Below are 20,698 nucleotides of genomic sequence, written 5' to 3'. Positions count from 1 at the left end.
TTATAGCAACTAATCAGGCGAGAGAAGAAAACTCAAGCAATTTTATTATTGCACATAGGGGGAAAGTATGGCCGTGGTAGCAGATAATTTCAGAGAGGAGGACATATTTAACATTCCCAAGGCAACAACAGGAGAAAGAAAAAAAAACGAAGGGAAATACCTTTTTAAAAGGTTACACTGGGCACGACCATGAAGCCATAGTTTAAAATGGTTAACAACGTCATTATTTAAAAAAAAAAAACAGCCGCAAGAAATGCACACAAGGATATGTGAATTCTCGGATAAGGCACAGGCGTAGTATAGGAGAATGAATGTAGTTTTTTTTTTCCGTTGACTTCTTGCATTTTCTTTAACACAAAGAAGATAAGAAGGCGGCCATGACTACGATTTGACATTTAAACAACAATTCTTTTCTTATTTTTTTCCGAAGCTCTACCTTTTAGTCTTTGCGCAGGGCGATGAGAAGGAGAACAAACAATTTGAAACGGATAAATACATGTACGTCATGAAATCATTTAGTTGGTCCCGATTTGTTGTCGTTTGACACCGAAAAAGGAGAAACATACAGAAAAGAGGCAGTAGATAATAGTATACAAAAAAGGATGGCACTTGGTAGTAAATTTATAGGTGGTTTGCGCCTGTCTTATATGATGTTATTTACCGGTAATTCTGCCCAGAGAGGTTATTATCTCCGCCGCCGTAAGAGCCCCGCTGCTGGATCAAATTTACTTGACTGTTGACGTACGACGGAGGGCCTTCGCCGCTGTTGTTGTTGTAATTACCGGCAGACGTTTCGGAAGTGACGTCATAAGTTGACGAATGGTGATGATGATGATTGCCGGCCATGGCGGCAGATTCAGAACTGGATCTGAGCATTCCAAATTAAATTTCGGTAGATTATTTCAACTGGTTTTCACAATCAAATCAGGAGGCATTCTTTGTGTACCTGTTACAGTCGTACATCGGTCCATAATTGGAAGAGGATAGGCCGCCCGACATGACGTAAGCCTGATCCGAAGGAACAACAACCTGATGATCGAACGAGACAACTGATTCACCACCTCGAGTTCCTACCTGTGAAGCGGTACCAGTGCCGGGATCGTGTTGTATGAAGTCGGAAGAACAACTGGTTGGAGTTGGACGGTGATTTCCGGCGGCTAAATTGAAATGAGCAACAACAAGACAGAAAAAAAAAAAAACAGTTGAAAAACCAAATAAGAACCACGTACGATAGACGACGGCAAAAGAAAAAGTTTAGACTGGGTCAAACTCACCTGTTTTTAAACAAGTGGGCGAGTGCATGGCCAGCACATCCATCAAACGGCGCTTTTCCGCCTCCAGCCTTTGGATTTCTGAACGAAAGTTAACGTTTTGATCCTCGAGCGCGTCCGATTCCTGCATCAAAATGCCAGTTCGCTCTTTTTTGCGGTTTCGACATTTGGTAGCGGCTACTTTGTTCCGCTCACGCCTTCTCCGACGACGTTCTTCATCTTCTGTTGTCAGCTGTCCCATCCGCACGAAACACGGAGATTAACGAGAAAGTTACCAGCTGCTGTTCGACGCGCAAAAAAGTAAACGAAAACTCGGAAAATTCAGAAATACCTCATCTTTGAGTGGCATGTGGCCGTGCTGATCCGACTCGAGCGACCCTCGGCCGGAAGCCAAACGCTTGCTCTGGATCGTCAGTTTGAGTCCCTCCTTGATCAAATACGTTCGAGTGTTTTGGATGGATGGCGGGCCACCGGCCGGCGGAGTAGACGGAGTGGCCGGCGAGGAACATAACGAAGAAAAGGAAGAAAAAGATGAAGAGGCGTGTTCGCCCGGTGATGAAGGGCCATCGCCCGGGGTCGAAGCTGGAAGTCCCGCTGAGACTCCTGCGCTTCCCAGTGGAGTCGAAGAGGACGACTGGAAGTAACTGAACGACGAAGAGCCGGAAGCGTTGCCGATGTTGGTAGCAGATCCGTACCGTCCTCCGCCCCCGTAAGATGCGACATTGTCAAACGGAGCTCCGGCCAGCAAATTGAGAATCTCCGGAGTGCGCGGAGTGGTGCAGGAGCCGGCAGCTGTTGCGGACGAGTCGTTTCCGCCACCTCCGCCGGAAGCATTGGATGCCAAATTGACGTTGAGATACATATATATATCGCGATGGGATTCACCTGCGTGAGAATTCCAGCCAACACATTGGCGTCGTTGTTATCCAGACACTAAACGTAACTCGAATCGTTTTCTTTTCCTTTGGCAGTTTTCGTTTGCGCTTTCCTGTTCAAACCGCTCGACCGTCTAAATGTTTGGTTCCACGCGGATCTGGAATGATCCAGCACTAATCTAAACACTTTTTTTCTCTAATGACTATTCTACGCGGTACGTACGGTGTCGTAAGGATCACATGTCACCGTCGACCACGGTCGAAATGAATTATAAATAAATAAGCGATGCCGGGTCGAACAAGAGAAACAGGCTGGTCTAAACACAACAACAAGTTGAGGTGATTACGCGTCTTATATTCATGTGTGTAGTGTGCGAGAGAAATCGCGGCGTCCGGATGTCAATGTGGCATTATTCGTCTCAACCTGGCGCTCCACCACCTGTCGATCGTTTCAAAATTCGATCAATTTTCCATTTTTTTAATAACTAACGACATATTTATTAAAAACGTTAGGGAAACATGTTATTACAATCGTGTCTATTATTATTCCGTCCGCTCTATTGACTTTTTGGGCGCTTTTGTTTCTTTTTTTTTTTTAACCTCCCCACAAAAAGGAAAACGAGCCGGCGACACATTTGCCAACGGAAATGGAGAACTATTGATAGTGCCAACATTTCCTAAACCATTAGTCCATTTCCTTTCTAATTTCTGTGCGTTTTTTTTTTTTCTTTCTTTTGTCTTGGGGGTTACTGGATACTTTCGCCTTTTACTTGGAATAATACGCAACAACATCTAGAAGAAAGAGAGAGAGTGATGTGGGATAAAATGGAACTTACCGTCTGACGGACATGTCACGGGGAGAAAACCTTGTGCTTGAGATAATCCACGGGGCGCGCGCGCAACACATACACAAACAACAAAAACGCACACGTTCTTCTCGCCACACGCACGACGAACGGACGCTCGCACTTTGGTGTTGTGTCTCTCCAGGGCGACGGTTGGCCGATCACTGAGCGAAGGACAGCGATCCCAGCGCCGGTTATATACTGGCGCTCGAAATAGTCACTGATGTCATCAGCCGAGCAGCCGATTGGTCGGCGCACGCCAACCAGGACGTCAGTTTTGGGCTTTTCCACTTTGCCTATTGGCTGCCCGCGGGACTTGTGAGCTCGCCCACCACCTCCCCGCCAACATACGTCCCGTACAGTTCCGAGCGTACACAGAGAACCCCATTTCCCCCCACCGCCCCATCAACACACACACACACACACATGCACAGCCATTCGTGTGAGAAGCCCGTGTCAAATGCCAAATGTTAGGGCTTTCTTTCCCATTTTTTTTTCACGTTTTCCCTTATTATTCCCGCCCGTGAATAATAATAACACTTGTCGTGAATCTGTTCAATTCAACATGTTTAGCACGGCCTTCATCGACAAGGCACTAAATACAGCACTACTACTGTAGTGCACCACATCTTCATATATAACTCACCCGAGAGAGTCGACGATAAAACAGTTGTTTCACTTCACATCAATATCTGCAGCGATATCTCGGTACGATAGGGTGTGTGTAAATCTCGGGAAATTCGGCTCGCTATCACTCGTTTGTAAACGGAGAAGCATCCAGCAGCCAAGTCCCAAGTCTCCGGTTCTCTCAAGTGCTGGAAATGGTCTTGTGTCGAGACTTTTCTCTCTTAGCAACTCTCTCATCCATCAACTCCATTTTTTTTTTTTTTTCATTTTCGTTTTTTTGTTTTATTTCATCGGGTGGATTATTTAGATCAAAAGATTCCAAAGAAGAAGAAGAAGAAGGGAAATGAGAAAAATCGGTGCCGGGATGTTAAAACGCGCTCCGAAAAAAATGGACATCTCTCGTTACACCACAATCCCGTTGTCAGTGATCGGGATTGTACACGTTCAAGGTCCAAGTCACGTCGTTTTTCCTACATATATAGTTATATACGAGTCTCAAATGCCTGTGTATAGCTTCTTCCCTCCTCCCAGAAAATAATTACATTTTATCGGATCAAAGATAAGTAGTCGCTCTTCTCTTTGGGTGTGTTTTGTTGATTGTTGAACATTGGGAAAGCTGGGACTTGACGAACTTGCGAGCGAAGAAAGAGGAACCTGTATTTTCAATACGAATCGCCCATTCATTAAATATCCAATTTGAATTTCCGAGCAAGATAACATACGAATCCAAGTGAAAAAAATATGGATAGGAAAGAAAGAAGAAAAAGAAATGAAAAAAAGGGGGGGTATTTAAAATTTAAGAAAAAACCCTAAACTGGCGAAGACATAAAAATGGGGTCAAAACCAGGCAGACGCCCACTCGAAATGTAAAGAGAGAAAGAAACACGCCCTGTAGAAAGAAGAAAACAATAGACACACACACAACAAACAAAACTAAAAAGTTGTAACCCCAGCTTTTTTTTTGGGTGTCCCGGATGAATTGAAAGAAAATAAATTATCAATCGTTACGACAGCACATCAAGAGAGATTTAACCAGCAGGAGAAAAATTAGGAATCGAAAAGGGGCGGCGTCAATCGCAGCAGCAACCTGTTGGATTTCCCATTTGGTGTGTCTCTCTCTCAACTTCCATAACGAAAATGCTTTGAATAGAGATGCGAGATCAAGGCGACAAATCATCGAACAAGCGCATATACAGGAACAAGTGGAAGAAAACTTGAATAGATTTCACGTCTGATGGGCGTCTTCCCGAACGAAAAAAAAAAATGTTTTGGTCTGGCCGTTTTTTCTTGTGAAAACGCAAGAAAAGAAAAAGATAAAGAAGCCAGAATCACGCCACAGGCTCTAAAAGGGAGGTTAGCAGGGTTTCCTTTCTCTACTCTTTTTAGAACCTCTCTCTCTCTCTCTACTCTCTAGGATGGTTATCTTACGTGAATGTGTGGGTGTTTATGATCCGCACTCGCATCGGACTCGAATCCGCGGATCTCTGAAACCAGAGAAGTGCCTCTTCTTTCCCTCGGTATTGTGCGCACGGATGGAGAGTGTCGTATTATACCAGCCACACACACGCACGCATATTTACATACACAGCAACCACCACCAACACACATGAATTGGCTATTTAATTGAGCAGATGGTGCAGAGAGACTCCCACATGCAGCGGCGGGACTCTGGCGAGTTGAGACTGGGCGACCTGTGCGCTTCCGAGGGCGGCGTCCAAAGGTCCGTTACACACGGAAAGACGACCCTACAGTTGGAAAAAAGCTGAAAGAAGACTCTTGAATTACGACCAAATAGCGAAATTATTCTTTTGCAGTCACCGAGTATATTTATTTATGCTTTTTACTAGTCTCTGCCTTTCGTTAACAACTTTTTCTTTTCTTCATCAAATCTACAAGGGCAACAGTTTTTTTTTGGAGGGTGACAAAGTCAACACTAAACGGGGAAACAGTCACTTCTCCTCTCTGATAGATATTTTTTTCTCTCTCCTACTTTACAAACATATATGTGGTCTTTTCTGAATATGGGTCGTGAGAAACGGAAAATGCAACAGAATCTAGAAGGAAAATGACGTGACAATAAGAGACGAGTGAAAATATTAATAAAGAAAACTCGGTTGATAAACTGGCAAAAAAAAATTATAATCGAAAAAAAAAAAGAAAATATACCATGAGCCCCATCTATAGGCTACGATTATAAGTATTTGAGGTACGGATCTAAAATAGTAATAATAATAATTAAAAAAAAAAAGCTAAACCTTAAAGAGTGGATGTGGCTGGAAAGTCGGTATTTATATATGTGTGGATAATAAGCATGTAATGTATTAAAGGCGTCTGCTATTTTTTTCTTTTTACCTGTCGCAAGTCATTGGGGGGATCGGTCTGTCGATTCTTGATTATATAACCCAGTAAAGAAAAAGAAATATTAAGGTTATGTTTGTCTGCGTAGGAGAGAAAAATTTAAACAAGAAACGAAGACATCTAAATGGTGTTAACATCAACCCAATTAGAGGGGAGACATCGAAAGACGGGCAGAGGGACGAACGGGGAAATAAGCATATAAGCATTGCAGTCATCCAACATATATATCAAGATGATCAAACAATGAACCAGGTTTGTTTTTCTTTTCTTCATTCTCTTAGATGTGGTGGTGTGTGAACCAAATCAAAAGTGCGCTATTTGAATTGAATTTCTGCTTGACAAATTTACCGATTAAAATTGATTTTTAAGAAAAAAAAAGACACCGGCAAGAACTTAATAAGCGAGCTACAAAAGAGGGAAAAAAAAGAGGATGAAAGGAATTATAAACCAAAAAAGAAAAAGATAACAGATTACACGCCATTTAGACCTACGGAGAATCTCCAGCTTGTATAATGCAAAGGCGGCTCTCCTTCGACTACCGTTTTGCTAGATGCGAACAGTCGTTCTTATGCCTGAAAATGATTTCCCCCAAGATTGAGCAGGTTGGTAGCGACCAAAAACGATTGAAAAAAAAAAAAAAACTCCCCATCGAAACGATCATTTGAATCGTGCTTTTAACGAGTGGAGAGATTTTGGTATGTAAATCACTCGGTTGCACCGTCCGTAGCAACGAATTCGGCGGACAAATTTAACGTGTCAAAGAAATCGCTAGAGTCAATGTCGAGCGAAACCGATGAACACGGCGACACATCCATATCAAAAGGGAAAGTGTTCAAACAGCTGAACGCTCTCGGATGACGGACTTTCGTGTCCGAGTCACTCCCCGTGTCACTTGACGAATCGAGTCCACCACCGTAATCGTGTTCCCGCTGCATCATCATTTGCTTCTTCAGCAATGGCTGGCCCTGTGCAACACAAAAAAATGGAACTTAAGTGAAAAACATTCAATCGTGCATAAAAAACAAATAACAAACAAAAAATTGTTAATCGCAAGACAACATTTCCCGTTTCAGCGTAAAGCGGTAGATAAGAAAACAGCTGCAAACAAATAAATAAAGCGAAATCTGTTTTTTTTAAGGGTTGGTTAAAGAAACGGGTTCCCCTACCTAGTGAAAACGAAAGCAAACGACAGACGAAGAGAGAGAAAGAGGTGAAAAAAATACCTTTTCCAATGAAAGCCGAGGAGAAGAAGGAAGAAGAGAAACAAAGCAAGAAGAGGTGACAGCTTTGCAGGAAAAGTGCCTCTTCTGCAGATCGTGACCGGTTTGTAAGTCATGACCACTGACCAGTAAGTTTTGGAGAACGCTGGACGTTTGATTGCTCAAGTGCTGCTGCGAATGGCCCGTAGGCCTCTCCGTTAACAAATCCATTAGGCTCGACGTGGCGCCCCTTGACGGTTTCAATGGGGTTACTCGGGTAGCCAGAGGTCCACTATTTGGCATCTTCAAAGTCGGGGCTTTCATTCGCTTTGGATTCGAATCGTCGGCAGGGCCCATACTAGAGCGCTTCTGAGCTTGATGATACACGGATGTAGGCGCCATATTTGTAGTGCCTTTCAATAAAAGTGGCAGAGAGTCAAATGTAGTTGGCGGAGGGCCAGCCATCTTTGGCAGACCACCACTTTGTTGTAATAGCTTGACGAGAACAGATTGATCGGTTTCGCCAAAATCCAAATCACATTTCCTGTACAGACACAAAAATAGGAACAGATAATGATTATGACACAATTGGAATCTGGCTATTGTCTCTGCTTACTGCATCGGTAAACACTCCAAATCCAAGCCACTAAACAACTCTGATGGATCAAACAAGGGCAAATCGTCGCTCCCACTCATGGAAATGTAAGGAGCTCTTCGATCCAGCTCTTCTTCATCTTCGATCGGAGATATCAAATTCTGCACTGAACATCCGCCCATAAATGTCTCATCCATAAACGACGGAATAGGCGAAGATTCTATCGGGAATTCTTCGTCGTAATCCCCCTTGACCGATGACTGTTGTAATAAAAACAACCTTGGATTAGCTAATCCTTTTAACAAGCTGAATTAAAAAAATAAAATAAAAAATACTTACGATTGATGGCATAGGAGACGACAAGTTGCTTGAACTATTCACCAGGGGAGTGCCCGATTGACCATCGAAGAAAATGAATGGATCTTCTTTTTTGATTGACACTGGAGGAGCGGAAAAGTCCGCTGGCTCAATTGCACCATTGTCATCGGCCTCGATTAATTCCTCGGGTTCAATCAGCAAAGGAATATCAAATCCCGTCAGCGGCAGACAATCGAAAAACTCGGGCGTCAGTTGCTCAACGTCGAAAAGGTCACTAGGAAAAGCGATTGACGGCATGTCTAATGGGATGCAACTGTCCCCAGCAACGGGGGCCAAATGTGTCAAATCCTCAGGCTCCTCTTTCAAAACTTTAGAATACAAACAAAAAACAAATGGTATCGTTAAAAAATAAATAAACCAAAACAACTGATGGGGCGGGGTTATCAAAAGGAACAAACAAAAAACATACTAGTGGTGCCTTTGAGTTTGTCGAAGATGAGGAAACCTTCGTCCATTTCAGCCGTTTTAGGTACAAATAGCTTTGATGTCATATTTTGCGGCAGCCATTCGTTGGGCATCTTTCGTGATGGCGCAGGAGCCGCAACCAATGGGCGTTGAACCAGACCAGTGGCTGATGCTTCAGCTTGACTGACGAAGAGGATTTGATCCCCATCCTCAATTTCACTATTGAACGGAAGTGTGGAATCAAACAAAACTGAAGCTGAGTACCAAATGACCTTTTGTCGCTCTTTTTATACCTCAAACAAGTATGCACGCACACCACTGCTTGCGGTCTGGAATCTCGATTACCGTAAACAAGAGTTGCTTGAGTCTGCACCCAAGCATAACCTCCATGTCTTGCCAAAAATCGATACGGCGGAGTTTGAATCTGTCCTTTCGTGAACACTATGACCCAATAAAAAAGAAAGAAAGACACAAATGACCCCGAGTTAGAACACAATGACCCCGTACAGTAAGATACAAATGTGCCAAGCAGCTACAAATTGTGCAATAAGGCAGTAATGAAGCCACACATGTTATTCCACTTACTCGTTTTGTAACTTTTGAGAATGGATTCATTATCCTGCGCATGATGTAATTGGTACGCTGAATGGCCTTCTAAATCCTCCGGCATGTAACCCAAAAATTCGTAGATCCTTGAACGAAACGAGAAAGAAATGTAAAAATCCCAACACTAACAAAATCAAGCAATAAATCTATAAATATACTTTTCATCGACGTAAGTGTACTTCATGTCCAAAGTATGTTTGGTGAGAAAAGTGTAGCTGTCCAATGGCATTTCGATGTTGGATGGGTGCGGGATTGGATCGCCGACCACCACCAAAAAATGGCTAGTAGGAGACTTGATGGCCTTTTCCACTTCCAAATCATCTTCAGTTGCTAGGTCATCATCTTCATTGAAAGCTCCTTCTTGAGAAAAGCTGTTTCGAACACTTGACGCCGTCGCCAGAACAATGCGCCCCGAACAGTTCATAACCTGGCAAAAGACCAAGACACGTGAATGAGAATCAAAAATGCAAACAATTTTTTTTTTTCTTTTAATCTTTTCTTCTGGAAGAGGCCCATACTTTGTAAGAGGCGGCTTTCAGGTTATTATTACTCCGTCCTTTAGCCGTTAATGTCGACTTGAGGCGGAGGAAAAAGGAGCGCGCTAATTCACCATCGGGACGGAGCGAAAGCACTTCGCGAAGTTCATCATGATCGCACGGATGGCAATAGTCGTAAATGCTTTGCCCAATCAGATCCACCTGTCGAGTTGCCAAAAAGAAAAGAGAATAAATTAAAAAGTTTCGCTACATTTCATCAAAGATAGAATCTAGAGGACGGTTATAGCAGTATACATTCTCTTTTTTGCCATTTTTACCTGTGGAAGACCCAGTTGCTGGGTTACGTTCTCAGTCAGGTAGATGATATCCCCTTCGGACGATAGAGCCAATAACATGCCCCCCAGTGCTTGGGGCCAACAAGCATCAGCCATCGAGCATTTGTCTTCATTCCACAGACTGCACAGTTCTTGGACACCTGTCGAATTAAGGACAGAATAAGATGGGAGCAATCAAAGATGCAATATTGAAAAGAGCGTGGCTCTTGTGAACTCGAAACCTTAAACAGACCGGAAAGAACTTACTGTTGCCAAGGAGAGACTGTGCTTTGAGAAAAGCAATAGTCAGCCTCATGATAGAAGCCTTGTCCAATTGAGAGCTGAGACTACTGGGTACGGGGAGTAGATTGGCCATATCGGTAAAGATCTCCGATTCTTTACTCCTACGACAGCGTGCAGCTTCACGGGATTTCTCCTTGCGCTTCTCAGAGTTCCTATTAGAAGAAGATCGATTCGACGTTGTAGTAAAAAAAGATTCGAAACTCATTTCTCCAGTCATGATCACGTTATTTCACAAGTCAACTAAACACAGCATAGGAAATCGGTCTTATCGACAGATTTTTCAGCACAAACAAGTAGATACGTTGTATAATGACGATCTAAACCCAACGAATGATAACGAAAAGAACTCGCTGGTTGTAGAGTCAAGACCGAGGTCGCGTACCCAAACGAAAAACAGTCGAAGGAGAGAGAAAAAACAAGAAAAAAAAAAGAATTCCCACCAACAGGATTGACGCTCGGAATAAATAAAAATGGATCATTGCCAATTCACGAGGAGTATATCAAATGTAGACGCCAGTCAAGAAAAGGTGGGGAGATCACGTGATCGTGAGTCGGCACAAACTTATTTTCACGAGTTGAGGAAAACAACATTTTTTAAAATAACAACCCAAATTTTTTTTTTCTTTTTAATTTTCTGATGGATTACAAGTGCCTCCAAGGTCATCAAGAAATGATGACCTCTAACCATTTGCATCTATACGCCACCCGTGCCAAACTGGTCAGTCAAGTATCTCATATCTGAGCCCCCACAATATAATCTCTCTTTCCATTGGGCAAACGGGTTGCCGTTCGTTCGGGATAAAAATCCCACGTCACAGACTGCGTTCTCATTTTTAACGTCGCATTTGACTATCTCTCGCCCGAAAAACGTTGGCAAAATTGTCAAGGCTCGAAAGATGAGTTTAATCAAATGAGGAAGTGCAAGATGTCACAGTCGAGTTTGAAATAGAGAATGTTGATATCAGAGGAAAATGGTATCTGCTTACCGCCTCTTTTCCTTTGGAGCGCGAGTCGCCATGTTGGAAACGAAGGGATTTTCGTTGATTTGTTTTCTTTTTCCAAAGCCCGAGCAGAACTCGGCCGATTGGGCGCCAAAATACTTTCTTAGATTTCCTTTTCTTACTCACTGAACAAACGACGTCTAACGAGAGACGTCAATACACTGTTAACACGAGATGACACTCGGATGGTGGCGAATTGAAAACTAATTAAGGGGGGTCTCGAACCAACAACGGCCCCCACAATCGAGAAAGTGGGGCCTTCTAACTCGGGAATGAGTCTGGGTCGTTCTGTCGTTCAGGCCACTCGCATATGGTTACTAGTTGGCTAGCGACGCCATCTAGTAGTCGAGATTGCGTTTACGTTAAAATTCTGTCGCTAGGTGGCGTTCAGATACATTTTTGCAGACAATCTCCCGTAGTCCTCTGACCGCAAATACATGTTTACCCAGACAAATTCAGTCACGCCACTCACGTTTTCGACAGCACACCACTTTCGGGTGGTCATCCACCCACTGCCAAAACGGGAGCTTCAATAAATGGCAATAAAAAATGCCGAAAAACAAGTTGAGACTCGGAATAGTGTAAGGCTCCAAGTAAGGGACTCACTTAAAAAGCCCAGAAACAAAACAAATAAAATAAAAACTAAAATGTAAAAAAATAAAGCAAACAAACAAAAGAATGAACAAAATGCAAATCAGGGAAACGAAAAAAAAAACGAAAAACAGGTTGCGTCGGGACCGACGGACATGTGAGCGACGAAATAGTTTTCCTTTACAAATATTTTCTCTGCCTCTCCGACAAACATTTTACGGGTGGGTTAGGAGACATTTTTTTTTTTTAAGAAATGCTCATGGGATTTCGGGAGCAGGGCCAGGAAAAATTTTGAACTCAACCCAAAATCAGACAAGACAAAATATGAAGCGTGGGGGGGGGGGGGGGAATAGATCCTGCTGAACAATGGGTCAACAATTTCGCCGGGGTAAAAAGAAAGAAAAAAACAAAAAAATAGACAATAGACAGTCAGACAGAACTTTTCAATAAGCGCCAGGATCAAACAGGATAAAATGGTTCTCAAAATAAAATCTCGAATGTTTTTCTTATAAGGTTTTCAAAATGTCCCAGAGGGATTTGCAACCGACCGGCACTTCGGCGAATATTATTTCACATGTTCTTGTGAAGGAAGAACCCAAAATCGTATAAAAGATATCTTATCTTACATTTGTATAAGAAATATTAGATCCAGACATTCAATCCTCTTTTGGTTTCCCTTTTTTTTTATCTACGGTGACCAGAAAGAAGAAATTAAAAAGGAAAGAAAACCGACGGCGTCATGGAGTGTTTTAGACGTCGTAAATCACTATTTTCAATATTCCTCGAAAACACATTTTTCAACTTTTTCAGATGTCGAGGGAATCTTAAGTGCTTTCCAACCAACAATCATTCGTAATCGTAACCACGAGAAATCATTACAATATTCGCTGAATTAAAAAAAAAAATGACATTTTCCATAATCATCCGGTAGGTGGTGGTGATGGTGAAGCGCCACGTGTTCACAATGTGTGCATCTACATCGAACGGCGGTTGAGTCTGGTAATTATAATTTTTTTTTCAATATTTTCACGGGGGTTTTTGGTATAGTGCCCCCTCCTCTTTGTCGTTCATATAAGACGCAAACAAGAGCTGACGCCATCGCCGAAACACGCACAGGTAAATGTACACGGAAATAGTGTGGGGTTGCAAACAAAAAGCGGCCCCTTTCAAGCAAGACGTGTCGTAATCTCATTTACGCACACACAACACTTCAATTGATTCCAAATCCGATTTCGAAAATGGAAGAGAGAAAAATAATAAATTCGTGTGAGAGAAATCAACGTGGACAGGGTACGATTAAAGCTCACAAATTGGAAATGAATTAAAGTCTAGACAGCTCATCAGTGATGGCCAGAGGGCGCTTTTTCGTCATCTTTGATTCCCTTTGAATTGAACCCAGTCCCCATTCGAGATATCCCCCAATCTAATAGACATTAGTTTGAATATTTTTGGGGGTGGGAGTGGGATGTGATAATCCCCTTTGACATAGGCCTTTGCACGATGAGCTGACTGCACGACACTAACATCCGACCGATGGATATTTTGTGTTTTCGGTTCGTCGGGCTCTAGAGCCGGGCGACAATCCAATTTCACGTGGACTCGTTCCACTCTCCCGTGACACTTGCGAAATTTTTTCTAAAAAAGGACAAATTTAATTTCTATCAGAATGAGAAAAAGGTCAAAGAGATAAAAAATAAGTTTGGAAATCCAAAAGAAATCAGACAAAACTTCCAGGTCTGTGACAACACAGCTCGAATGTTAAGACAGACACGTTTATTATTGGAGAAAAGTTTCGGGAGATATGTTTGCTTTGTCAATTCCAGATAGAAAAATTCCCCATTTTGTTGTTTGTTTCTCGTCGTCTCGTGAGAGAGAAAGAGAGAAAATGATTACAAGATGAATTAAGAATGTGTGTCCCGTGATTCCAGCCCATTCGGAATTCTAACTCTACCCCCTCCATTTTTGAAAAAAATAAAAAAAAATAACTTAAACATGTGAAGGTCATACTCTCTTGGAACACACATCAAAACTTGCACGCGGATCGAAAGAGAAAAGAACCAGTGTTGCCATTTTGAGCCGCTACGCGGCGCCACCATGGACTCGACTCCAAGCTGCTGGAAAAGGATCGAGAAACCGTGTCAGTAGATGACGAGCTTCCATGCCGTCACCATCTGGTTGGTCTCTGAAATAATAATTTTTCAAACACATAATATTTCATCTCTTATTTAGTTGTCGAGCCACATGACTCTAGTGTATTTTGGATAATTAACTTTTCTCTATTATTTTTTTTTGATTGTGTGTTTTGTGATTTTGATTTGAAAAAATGAGCGCGATTTGTTGTGCGGTGCCAAGTTTGAATTTGATGGCGACCGGCGGTGGAGTGGCTGGATCTTCCTCGTTGCCCGTCGTTTATCCTCACCATCATTTCAGCCGGCCATCAGCTCCTCTACATCACCCGAATTCATTTTCGTTTATGGAACTGAACAACAGCAGTAGCCATCAGTACCAACAACTTCCTTGTCATCAGCCAGTGGACCAGTTTACAGCAACGGTATACGGCAGTAGTCAACAACAACAACAACATCATCAGCAGTTTATAATGCCTCAACAACAGGCCGTCGCTAGTTGTAGCCAACGTGCTTCTAGACGGAAGAAGTTGGAAGATGCTTTGACGGAAGCGATTCCGGCCGCCTCTAGCGGTAAAGTGTCTCAGCGGATCGCTCAACTTCAGCAGAGTCTCTACGCCTCGTGTCATCCCGGAAGAATGATCCAGCAGCAGCAGCAATATCCATCGGTTTCTTCTTCGTCATCATCAAGGCCTTTGTCCCTGGATCCTTTAAAAGATTATTCTCAGCCATTGACGGTTGACTGCTCCATCGAATACGATTTACCCCGCGTGACTCGGCCTCCGCCCGGCGCCAAGCCTTTGCTTTTGATTGCACGTCGACCTCCTCCCCCACCGACTCTTCCGGCCGTAGTGAGCCAGTCACCACCAACGAGACAAAGGCAACAACAACAGCAGCAGCAGGAGCAATGGAATCCCGCAGTCAGAACAGCTCACCACCACCACCAGGTTTTGCTGCAGCAGCAGCAGCAACAACAATCGAGTCAACAACAATTTCAATTCCGGCCGGATTGCGGATACTTTGTGATGAACATTGCACCCGTCAGCTCATCCAGCTCGGAAGACAGCGGCCGTGGAACGGATTCTGAACAGCATCCGTCGGCATCTAGTCCCATCACCTCTTATCGTACGGCTGTTCATCCGGCCAACAACAATTGGACGTCCATCGCAGAGCCGCAATGGTCTCTGATCCGTCAGCAACAACAGTTGAAATTCAACCAACAACATGTGAAACCAACAGCTCTTCCTCAACATCCTCGTCCAGCAGGTAAATAAATAAACATCATTTTTTTTTTTTAATTTATTCCGAGTGGGAAAATGTTGTTCACAAATGGATGACACAATCGTCCGGATGAGAGGGGGGGGGGATGGATAAAGCATGTCTTGTGAAAGGAAAGAAAGGTTGTTGTATGCACGAATTCGATTTGATTATTATATATATCCGCAAGCGATGGGGTATAAGTCTAAGGTTTAATTTTAAATGCAAGAAGGGGAGGATGTTCGTGACGTTGCATACAGGATCGGCTTCATTATTATTCTCCGCGCCTCGTTACGAGACACGTCACGGCCATGTGACACACACCCCGCCGTTATATACTGCGCACCGTGACACGCATCTCTCTCTTTTAGGAAAAATTCTCCCCCACCCCACCCTCCCTCCACCCCGTTTATTCAATTATTCCACCCGCTGTGCTGTGCCCGTCAGTATTCATCAAAAGAAATGGACTGTGCGACAGACGTCGGTCCCATTTATTTACCATTTTATTAATAACCGTAGAGCAGCAGTAGCAGCAGCAAAGTCTGTGACGATTGCATCCGACTTTGTCCGGAATTGAAAAGAAAGAAAGAAAGAAAAAAGTTTCTCTCTATCGCATAATAGGATCGACGAACGGCATTTCGTCACGGAAATGTCGACCGGATTTTCATTTTAACTTAGAAAAAGAAAAAAGTTCATTTTAAGATTCATTAAAAAAATAAAAGAGAATTTCTTTTTAATGAACTCCTTTTCTTTCTTTCGTCTTCGAGAGAGATTCAACTTTCTGATTCGATTTGTGTGTGTGTCGTGTCTTAAATTGGAATTTTTGCCCAAATTCGGATGGGTCATCTGTAAATGGCTATCGTCATTCGAATGTCATCTGGGAAACAAGTTTCCCATTGTTCCACAAAAACTGATTGCTACAATCAATTTTTTTTTCTTCTCTCCCAAATTCATTAACGCAGTCGGTCCATATTCCACACAAAACAGGCATTTCCTGTCTTGTATTTATTTGAAAGAGGGAGAGGTCACTTGATGGTTTTTTATCTTTTATTTTTAAGGGCTCCAACTCTTATCCGACCATCTTGAGATAAGGGAAGCTCTTTCATTTTTTGAAAATTGAATACGAGGGAGGGTCGTCGTCTATTGGAGATTTCCTCCCTTTTTTTTCTGGTCGAGGATCGATTTCCTGCGTGTGGTCAAGTCTTCAACGAAAAAGAAAATTTGGGCTCTACTATCCCCCCTCCACACTCGTCACTTGATATGAAGGGGGGAGACACTGCGCTTCTGTGAAACACATTGAAGGTGATTAACATCTCCCAGCCAAAAAATGATTCCGTTTGACTGATTTCTCCTTTCCCTTCCAAAAATCCAACCTAGATTGAATGTCTGAATCTTCTTTGAAAGCAGGAACTAAGCCTGATTAAGTTTCACTCAAAAACAACGAAAAAGCTTTTCTTGTTTATTGTTTTCTGGAATAATTTTCTGTTCTAAACAACAAGTTGATGGACAGGAAGCCAGCAGTGCGCAACTTGGCTGAAATAATTGGGAAACTAGTCTTTTTGTTTCGCGTCATTGGTAGAGAAAAGTAATTTCTGCGCTCAAGACGTCGAGGTAGGCGTCGCTAATGATGAGATCGTGTTGTTGTTGTTGTTGTTGCATTCGCTTTCTCATTACCTTGGGACCGTGGAACGCCGGCGTGACGTAAAGGAAGTTGAAAACAAGTGAACTGACCTTGATTTCATTTCACGCGCCATCAGGTTCCCTTTTTCCCCTCGAAAGAAAAATAACTGAAAATTCGTGATCGTTTTCTGAGAAATCACCGGGAGGCTTTTTTCTTCTTCTTCTTCTTCTTTAACGTAGAATTATTAAGTTGATTGCGGTCCTGAGGCTTCTCTCCCGAAAGAAAAAGAGAAGGAAAAATACATTTATTTTTATGTACAAGAGGGGGGTAGTTAGAGTAACAACACAAGGAATTAAAATAACCGCAGAATTCGTCATCAACCAAAATTCTTTTTCTTTTGGGACACGGTGGCTTTCAACCATTTCCTGTTGTGGACCAGAGGGGGGATATATAACATCCCTCATCATCATCTTGACCGCCTTTTTTTTTTCTTTTGATTTTTTACTTGATTACGTTGGTTGGTGGGTACCGCAACCTTTTCCCGTCGAACGATAATTTCACAACAACCAACCGACGAGGACTCGTTTTCACTTGAAAAACGGGATGTGGGTCATGTGATGTAAAAGGGAATTTTTCGGGGGGGGGGGGGGATTAGTTATTACGAAAATAATGTATTACAAAAGAAAAGTTATAATTATCTTTTTATTTCTTTTGAATTAGCAGAAGCTGCCCGTGCCAGAGTTTCAATGACGACGGAACAGTCGTCGGGATGTCATTGTTGCCCGTCTCGATCGAATCAGTTTCCAGTCCAGCGATGGGCTCCTTACACTACTACGCAAACATCCATGATGGCCGCCAGACACGGTTGCCCGGCTCCGTCATCTGTTGTTTTCCAACAGCAACAGCAGCAAGAGAGTTGGACGCGATGGAATGATTCATCCGTTTCACTGGATCAACTTATCCTCCAACAAACACCCCACTACAACAACAACAACAACCACCCGTCGTCTTCGTCTTCACTGATGGCCTTTCATATTTGATGATCTCGAAAGTCTCATTTTTATCGTCCCTCTTCTATATAAATATCAATTGAAACACAACAAAAAAATAATAATAATTAATAAATATAGTCACACACAAAATGGGGGGAAAAAAAGTAACACACACACAGATTTTTGTCGTCTCTATTAAAACGGGTTTTCTTGTCTCTCCCCCCCACACAACCATTTTTGTTGTTTTGGAAGATCGGGGCTGCTGCTGCTGCTGCTGTTGTTTTTCTCTATTTCTTTCTAATTAGGGTTTATTTTTTTCTTATTATTGTTTGATTCACTTCCTTTTGTGTGTTTGTGTGGAGAAAGGTGCTGTGATACGTCGTTGGCCTTGTTTAATCCCCTCCCCCCATCTTTATTTCTTTGTCAATTATCTTTTCTCTCAAATTCACCTGTAAAATAAAAACAACCATTTCGCCCCCCTCCCCTCCCCCAGAAAAAAGAAGATTAAGAAGAAGGAAAAGTGGTAAAAATTTATAGTTTTGAACGTTTTTTCGCCTCAAAATGGGAATTGATTGTAATACAAACCTTGAATGGGATAAAACATTTCACGACATTTTTAATGCCATTTTCGATTGGAGAGATTGGATAAAATAATTGTTTTTTTTTTCACATTTGAAAAAGAAGAAAAAAAAAAGAGAGAATGGTGTACGAGTCGCAACACGGATGAAAAAAAGTGACGGTGATTGACATCTGCACGTTTTGTGTTTTCCCGTCGTGATTTGAAATCGCCTGGCGCCTTACGGACATTTGAGAAGACGCGATAAGAATCCGGCCAACGAAATTATTATTTTTCTTTTATGGATTTGTGTAATCAGTTGGTAAACAGAAAGAGATCATTAGCGTAAAGGGAGAAATGAAAATAGTGAGGGGGGGGACCTTGTAGATGACGTCAATCAAATAACAAACATTTCGGAATTAATAAATTGCATTTCTCTCTGGTTTTTATTTTTCAAGGATTTTTGTAATTTTTTGAACGTTTCTCACGCCTCTTACAACTCGGGAGAAGAAGAAGAAACAAAAGTTTCATGCCCGACTGCGCATTTCCCCCTTCAATTAACACGGGCGAGGTTGGTATATAGTGGGGGGGGGGGGGGAGAGAGAAAAAGTAAAACAATTGAATCGCTTCTTTCCTGCTGGAAAACAAAAATCATAAAAAGAGGAAAAAAGAAAAGAAGAAAAAAAAGTTCCTTTTCAGAAAAAAAATAAAGTTTTGCGTCGAAGCAAACAATGTGTACACGACATTTTGTTGTCGGGTCCGTTTTTATTTCTTTTATGGTTTTTCTTCACAAAAAAATAAAATAAAATAAAATGAAATTCTCGGGAAAATCATGATCAAATGGGAGTGGCTGACGTGTATAAAGCAAAAGTTCAAACAATGTTTTTTTTTTCCTTTTTACCGTGTCTTTCTATAGGCTTCCTTCCCCCCCCCACAGCAGGAGGACTTGGGGGCGTCTATCGTAAAATACGAAATTTATTTCTGTGGCGCCAATTGATTGCAACGGATAAAAATATGTTGGCCATATCGTCGCAAGGTGTTCCTCTATCGACGCCAGACATCCATCATCAAAAAGCGGCATTCGATTTCCCCGAATTCTGGACGGATGGAAACAGGTAAAATGAGACGATATTTGTGAGGGCATTTCTCGGAATGAAATCTCCTCCTTCGCTCCGCGCATCGCCGGGTCGGTTTGTATAGAACCCTAAAAAAAGAAAAATTACCTTTAGGCCTGCGCTTTCTTGATTGGTTTCCGAAATTGCAATTCACTCGAAAATTACCTCTTTTTCTCATGGGCCTTTTTCCATTTTCCATTTCAAAAAAATAAAATAACAAAATTTGGTGTACAGGTAAAAAGGAAAATGAAAGGACCGGTTTTTTTTTTGTCCGTCCGTCCCATTGTAAAAATATATAGGCCGGGGGGAGGGAACCCATCATCAATTTCAGTAAAAAAAAAAAAGTTTATTCTTTTTTTCTTTTGCCAATCTTTTTTTTTTTTTTAAGAAAAAAAAAATATTATAATTTATTTTATTTTTTGAAATTGCCGTGTCTGTGTTGCTCGAGGGGGAGGTATATCACGCGACTCGAGCACACGACCGGCTCCGCCTTCCTCGACGCACCGCGACGGATTGGAAGTTCCTTTCGGGAAAAAACAAAATGTTTTTAAAGTTTTTTTTTTTCCTACGACGATCCGCGTCGAATGATATGCGCTCGGCGTGTTCAATTTTTGTTGTGTTTTTTTCCCGATCCGAGAATCCCAGCATTTTTATTTTATTCCAAACGACAAACGAAAATATTTACGTTAGAAATATGTTGAGGGGTTAAACAATAGGAATAGTATAGAGAAGACAATCTCCTGAATTTGTCGATTCATTTCAAAATAAATTAAAAATCCCCCCTCTCTAAAAAGAAAAAAGTGGATATGGAATTTTTGATTGAAACATGCTGTGTGCATTTTTTTATGTCCCTTTATAATCAGTTTCCATCCATCCTCCCCCCCCCCCCCTTTCCTATCCGATATTTTTAAGAGGTGGGCACGGGAGGGGGGACTATATAATAGCTCAGGGTTCGTTATTTTTCCATAGAATAAGGCCCGGCCCCGGCAGGCGATATCTACGCAATTATATACGAAAAAGAATAAAAATAGGATTATTATTTCTATAGCGGACGATACGACGTGCACATAGAAACAAAAAAAAAAAGATTTTTCCGAAAATAAAAAACAAAAAACAAAAAAAACATTTCCACCTTTTATTTTAAATTTTTCCAATGAATGATGGAA

At 42.0% G+C, this 20,698-nt stretch overlaps 3 protein-coding genes across 8 annotated transcripts; 1 reads left to right on the top strand and 2 right to left on the bottom strand.

The window, feature by feature from the left end:
- Window positions 1–27: 27 nt before the first annotated feature.
- LOC124192650 (activating transcription factor 3-like) lies at window positions 28–3,169 on the bottom strand. Of its 4 annotated transcripts, none has more exons than XM_046586060.1 (6): window positions 2,983–3,169; window positions 1,603–2,585; window positions 1,275–1,512; window positions 1,075–1,157; window positions 947–1,008; window positions 28–868 (listed from the first exon to the last, which is right to left on the bottom strand). In XM_046586060.1, the coding sequence occupies exons 2-6, from the start codon at window positions 2,131–2,133 to the stop codon at window positions 658–660; spliced, it is 1,125 nt and encodes a 374-aa protein (XP_046442016.1). In that variant the 5' UTR covers window positions 2,134–2,585; window positions 2,983–3,169; the 3' UTR covers window positions 28–657. The 4 variants fall into 4 exon arrangements, with proteins under 4 accessions (XP_046442016.1, XP_046442017.1, XP_046442015.1 ...); XM_046586061.1 differs by having other exon boundaries at window positions 1,275–1,503; XM_046586059.1 differs by having other exon boundaries at window positions 947–1,157; window positions 1,275–1,503.
- A 2,249-nt stretch (window positions 3,170–5,418) lies between these two features.
- Window positions 5,419–11,585, bottom strand: LOC124192648 (hypoxia-inducible factor 1-alpha-like). 2 transcript variants are annotated; one of them, XM_046586057.1, is made up of 12 exons: window positions 11,260–11,585; window positions 10,238–10,425; window positions 9,974–10,131; window positions 9,678–9,857; window positions 9,318–9,586; window positions 9,139–9,245; window positions 8,847–8,994; window positions 8,558–8,772; window positions 8,110–8,456; window positions 7,792–8,030; window positions 7,323–7,719; window positions 5,419–6,941 (listed from the first exon to the last, which is right to left on the bottom strand). In XM_046586057.1, exons 1-12 carry the CDS (start codon window positions 11,289–11,291, stop codon window positions 6,681–6,683), a joined length of 2,541 nt encoding a protein of 846 aa, XP_046442013.1. In that variant the 5' UTR covers window positions 11,292–11,585; the 3' UTR covers window positions 5,419–6,680. The 2 variants fall into 2 exon arrangements, with proteins under 2 accessions (XP_046442013.1, XP_046442012.1); XM_046586056.1 differs by having other exon boundaries at window positions 7,200–7,719; window positions 11,260–11,575.
- A 2,032-nt stretch (window positions 11,586–13,617) lies between these two features.
- On the top strand, window positions 13,618–18,462 carry LOC124192093 (centrosomal and chromosomal factor-like). 2 transcript variants are annotated; one of them, XM_046585252.1, is made up of 2 exons: window positions 13,618–15,257; window positions 17,590–18,462. In XM_046585252.1, exons 1-2 carry the CDS (start codon window positions 14,189–14,191, stop codon window positions 17,907–17,909), a joined length of 1,389 nt encoding a protein of 462 aa, XP_046441208.1. In that variant the 5' UTR covers window positions 13,618–14,188; the 3' UTR covers window positions 17,910–18,462. The 2 variants fall into 2 exon arrangements, with proteins under 2 accessions (XP_046441208.1, XP_046441209.1); XM_046585253.1 differs by having other exon boundaries at window positions 13,627–15,257; window positions 17,593–18,462.
- Window positions 18,463–20,698: the final 2,236 nt, after the last annotated feature.

Source organism: Daphnia pulex, chromosome 4 (assembly GCF_021134715.1).
Source record: "Daphnia pulex isolate KAP4 chromosome 4, ASM2113471v1".
Lineage (NCBI taxonomy): Eukaryota > Metazoa > Arthropoda > Branchiopoda > Diplostraca > Daphniidae > Daphnia > Daphnia pulex.
The sequence above is the reverse complement of the archived record's forward strand: the minus strand, read 5'-3'. Positions and strand labels throughout refer to the sequence as shown.

Coding starts and splice junctions, on each gene's coding strand:
- LOC124192093 (XM_046585252.1), top strand. CDS start 14,189: ATGAGCGCGATTTGTTGTGCGGTGCCAAGTTTGAATTTGATGGCGACC. Junction 15,258..17,589: donor TCAACATCCTCGTCCAGCAG/GTAAATAAATAA, acceptor CTTTTGAATTAG/CAGAAGCTGCCCGTGCCAGA.
- LOC124192650 (XM_046586058.1), bottom strand. CDS start 2,133: ATGTATCTCAACGTCAATTTGGCATCCAATGCTTCCGGCGGAGGTGGC. Junction 1,513..1,602: donor ACATGCCACTCAAAGATGAG/GTATTTCTGAAT, acceptor TGTTTCGTGCGG/ATGGGACAGCTGACAACAGA. Junction 1,158..1,274: donor GCCCACTTGTTTAAAAACAG/GTGAGTTTGACC, acceptor ATTTCAATTTAG/CCGCCGGAAATCACCGTCCA.
- LOC124192648 (XM_046586056.1), bottom strand. CDS start 11,291: ATGGCGACTCGCGCTCCAAAGGAAAAGAGGCG. Junction 9,246..9,317: donor TACACTTACGTCGATGAAAA/GTATATTTATAG, acceptor GTTTCGTTCAAG/GATCTACGAATTTTTGGGTT. Junction 7,720..7,791: donor TTGGAGTGTTTACCGATGCA/GTAAGCAGAGAC, acceptor GTGTCTGTACAG/GAAATGTGATTTGGATTTTG.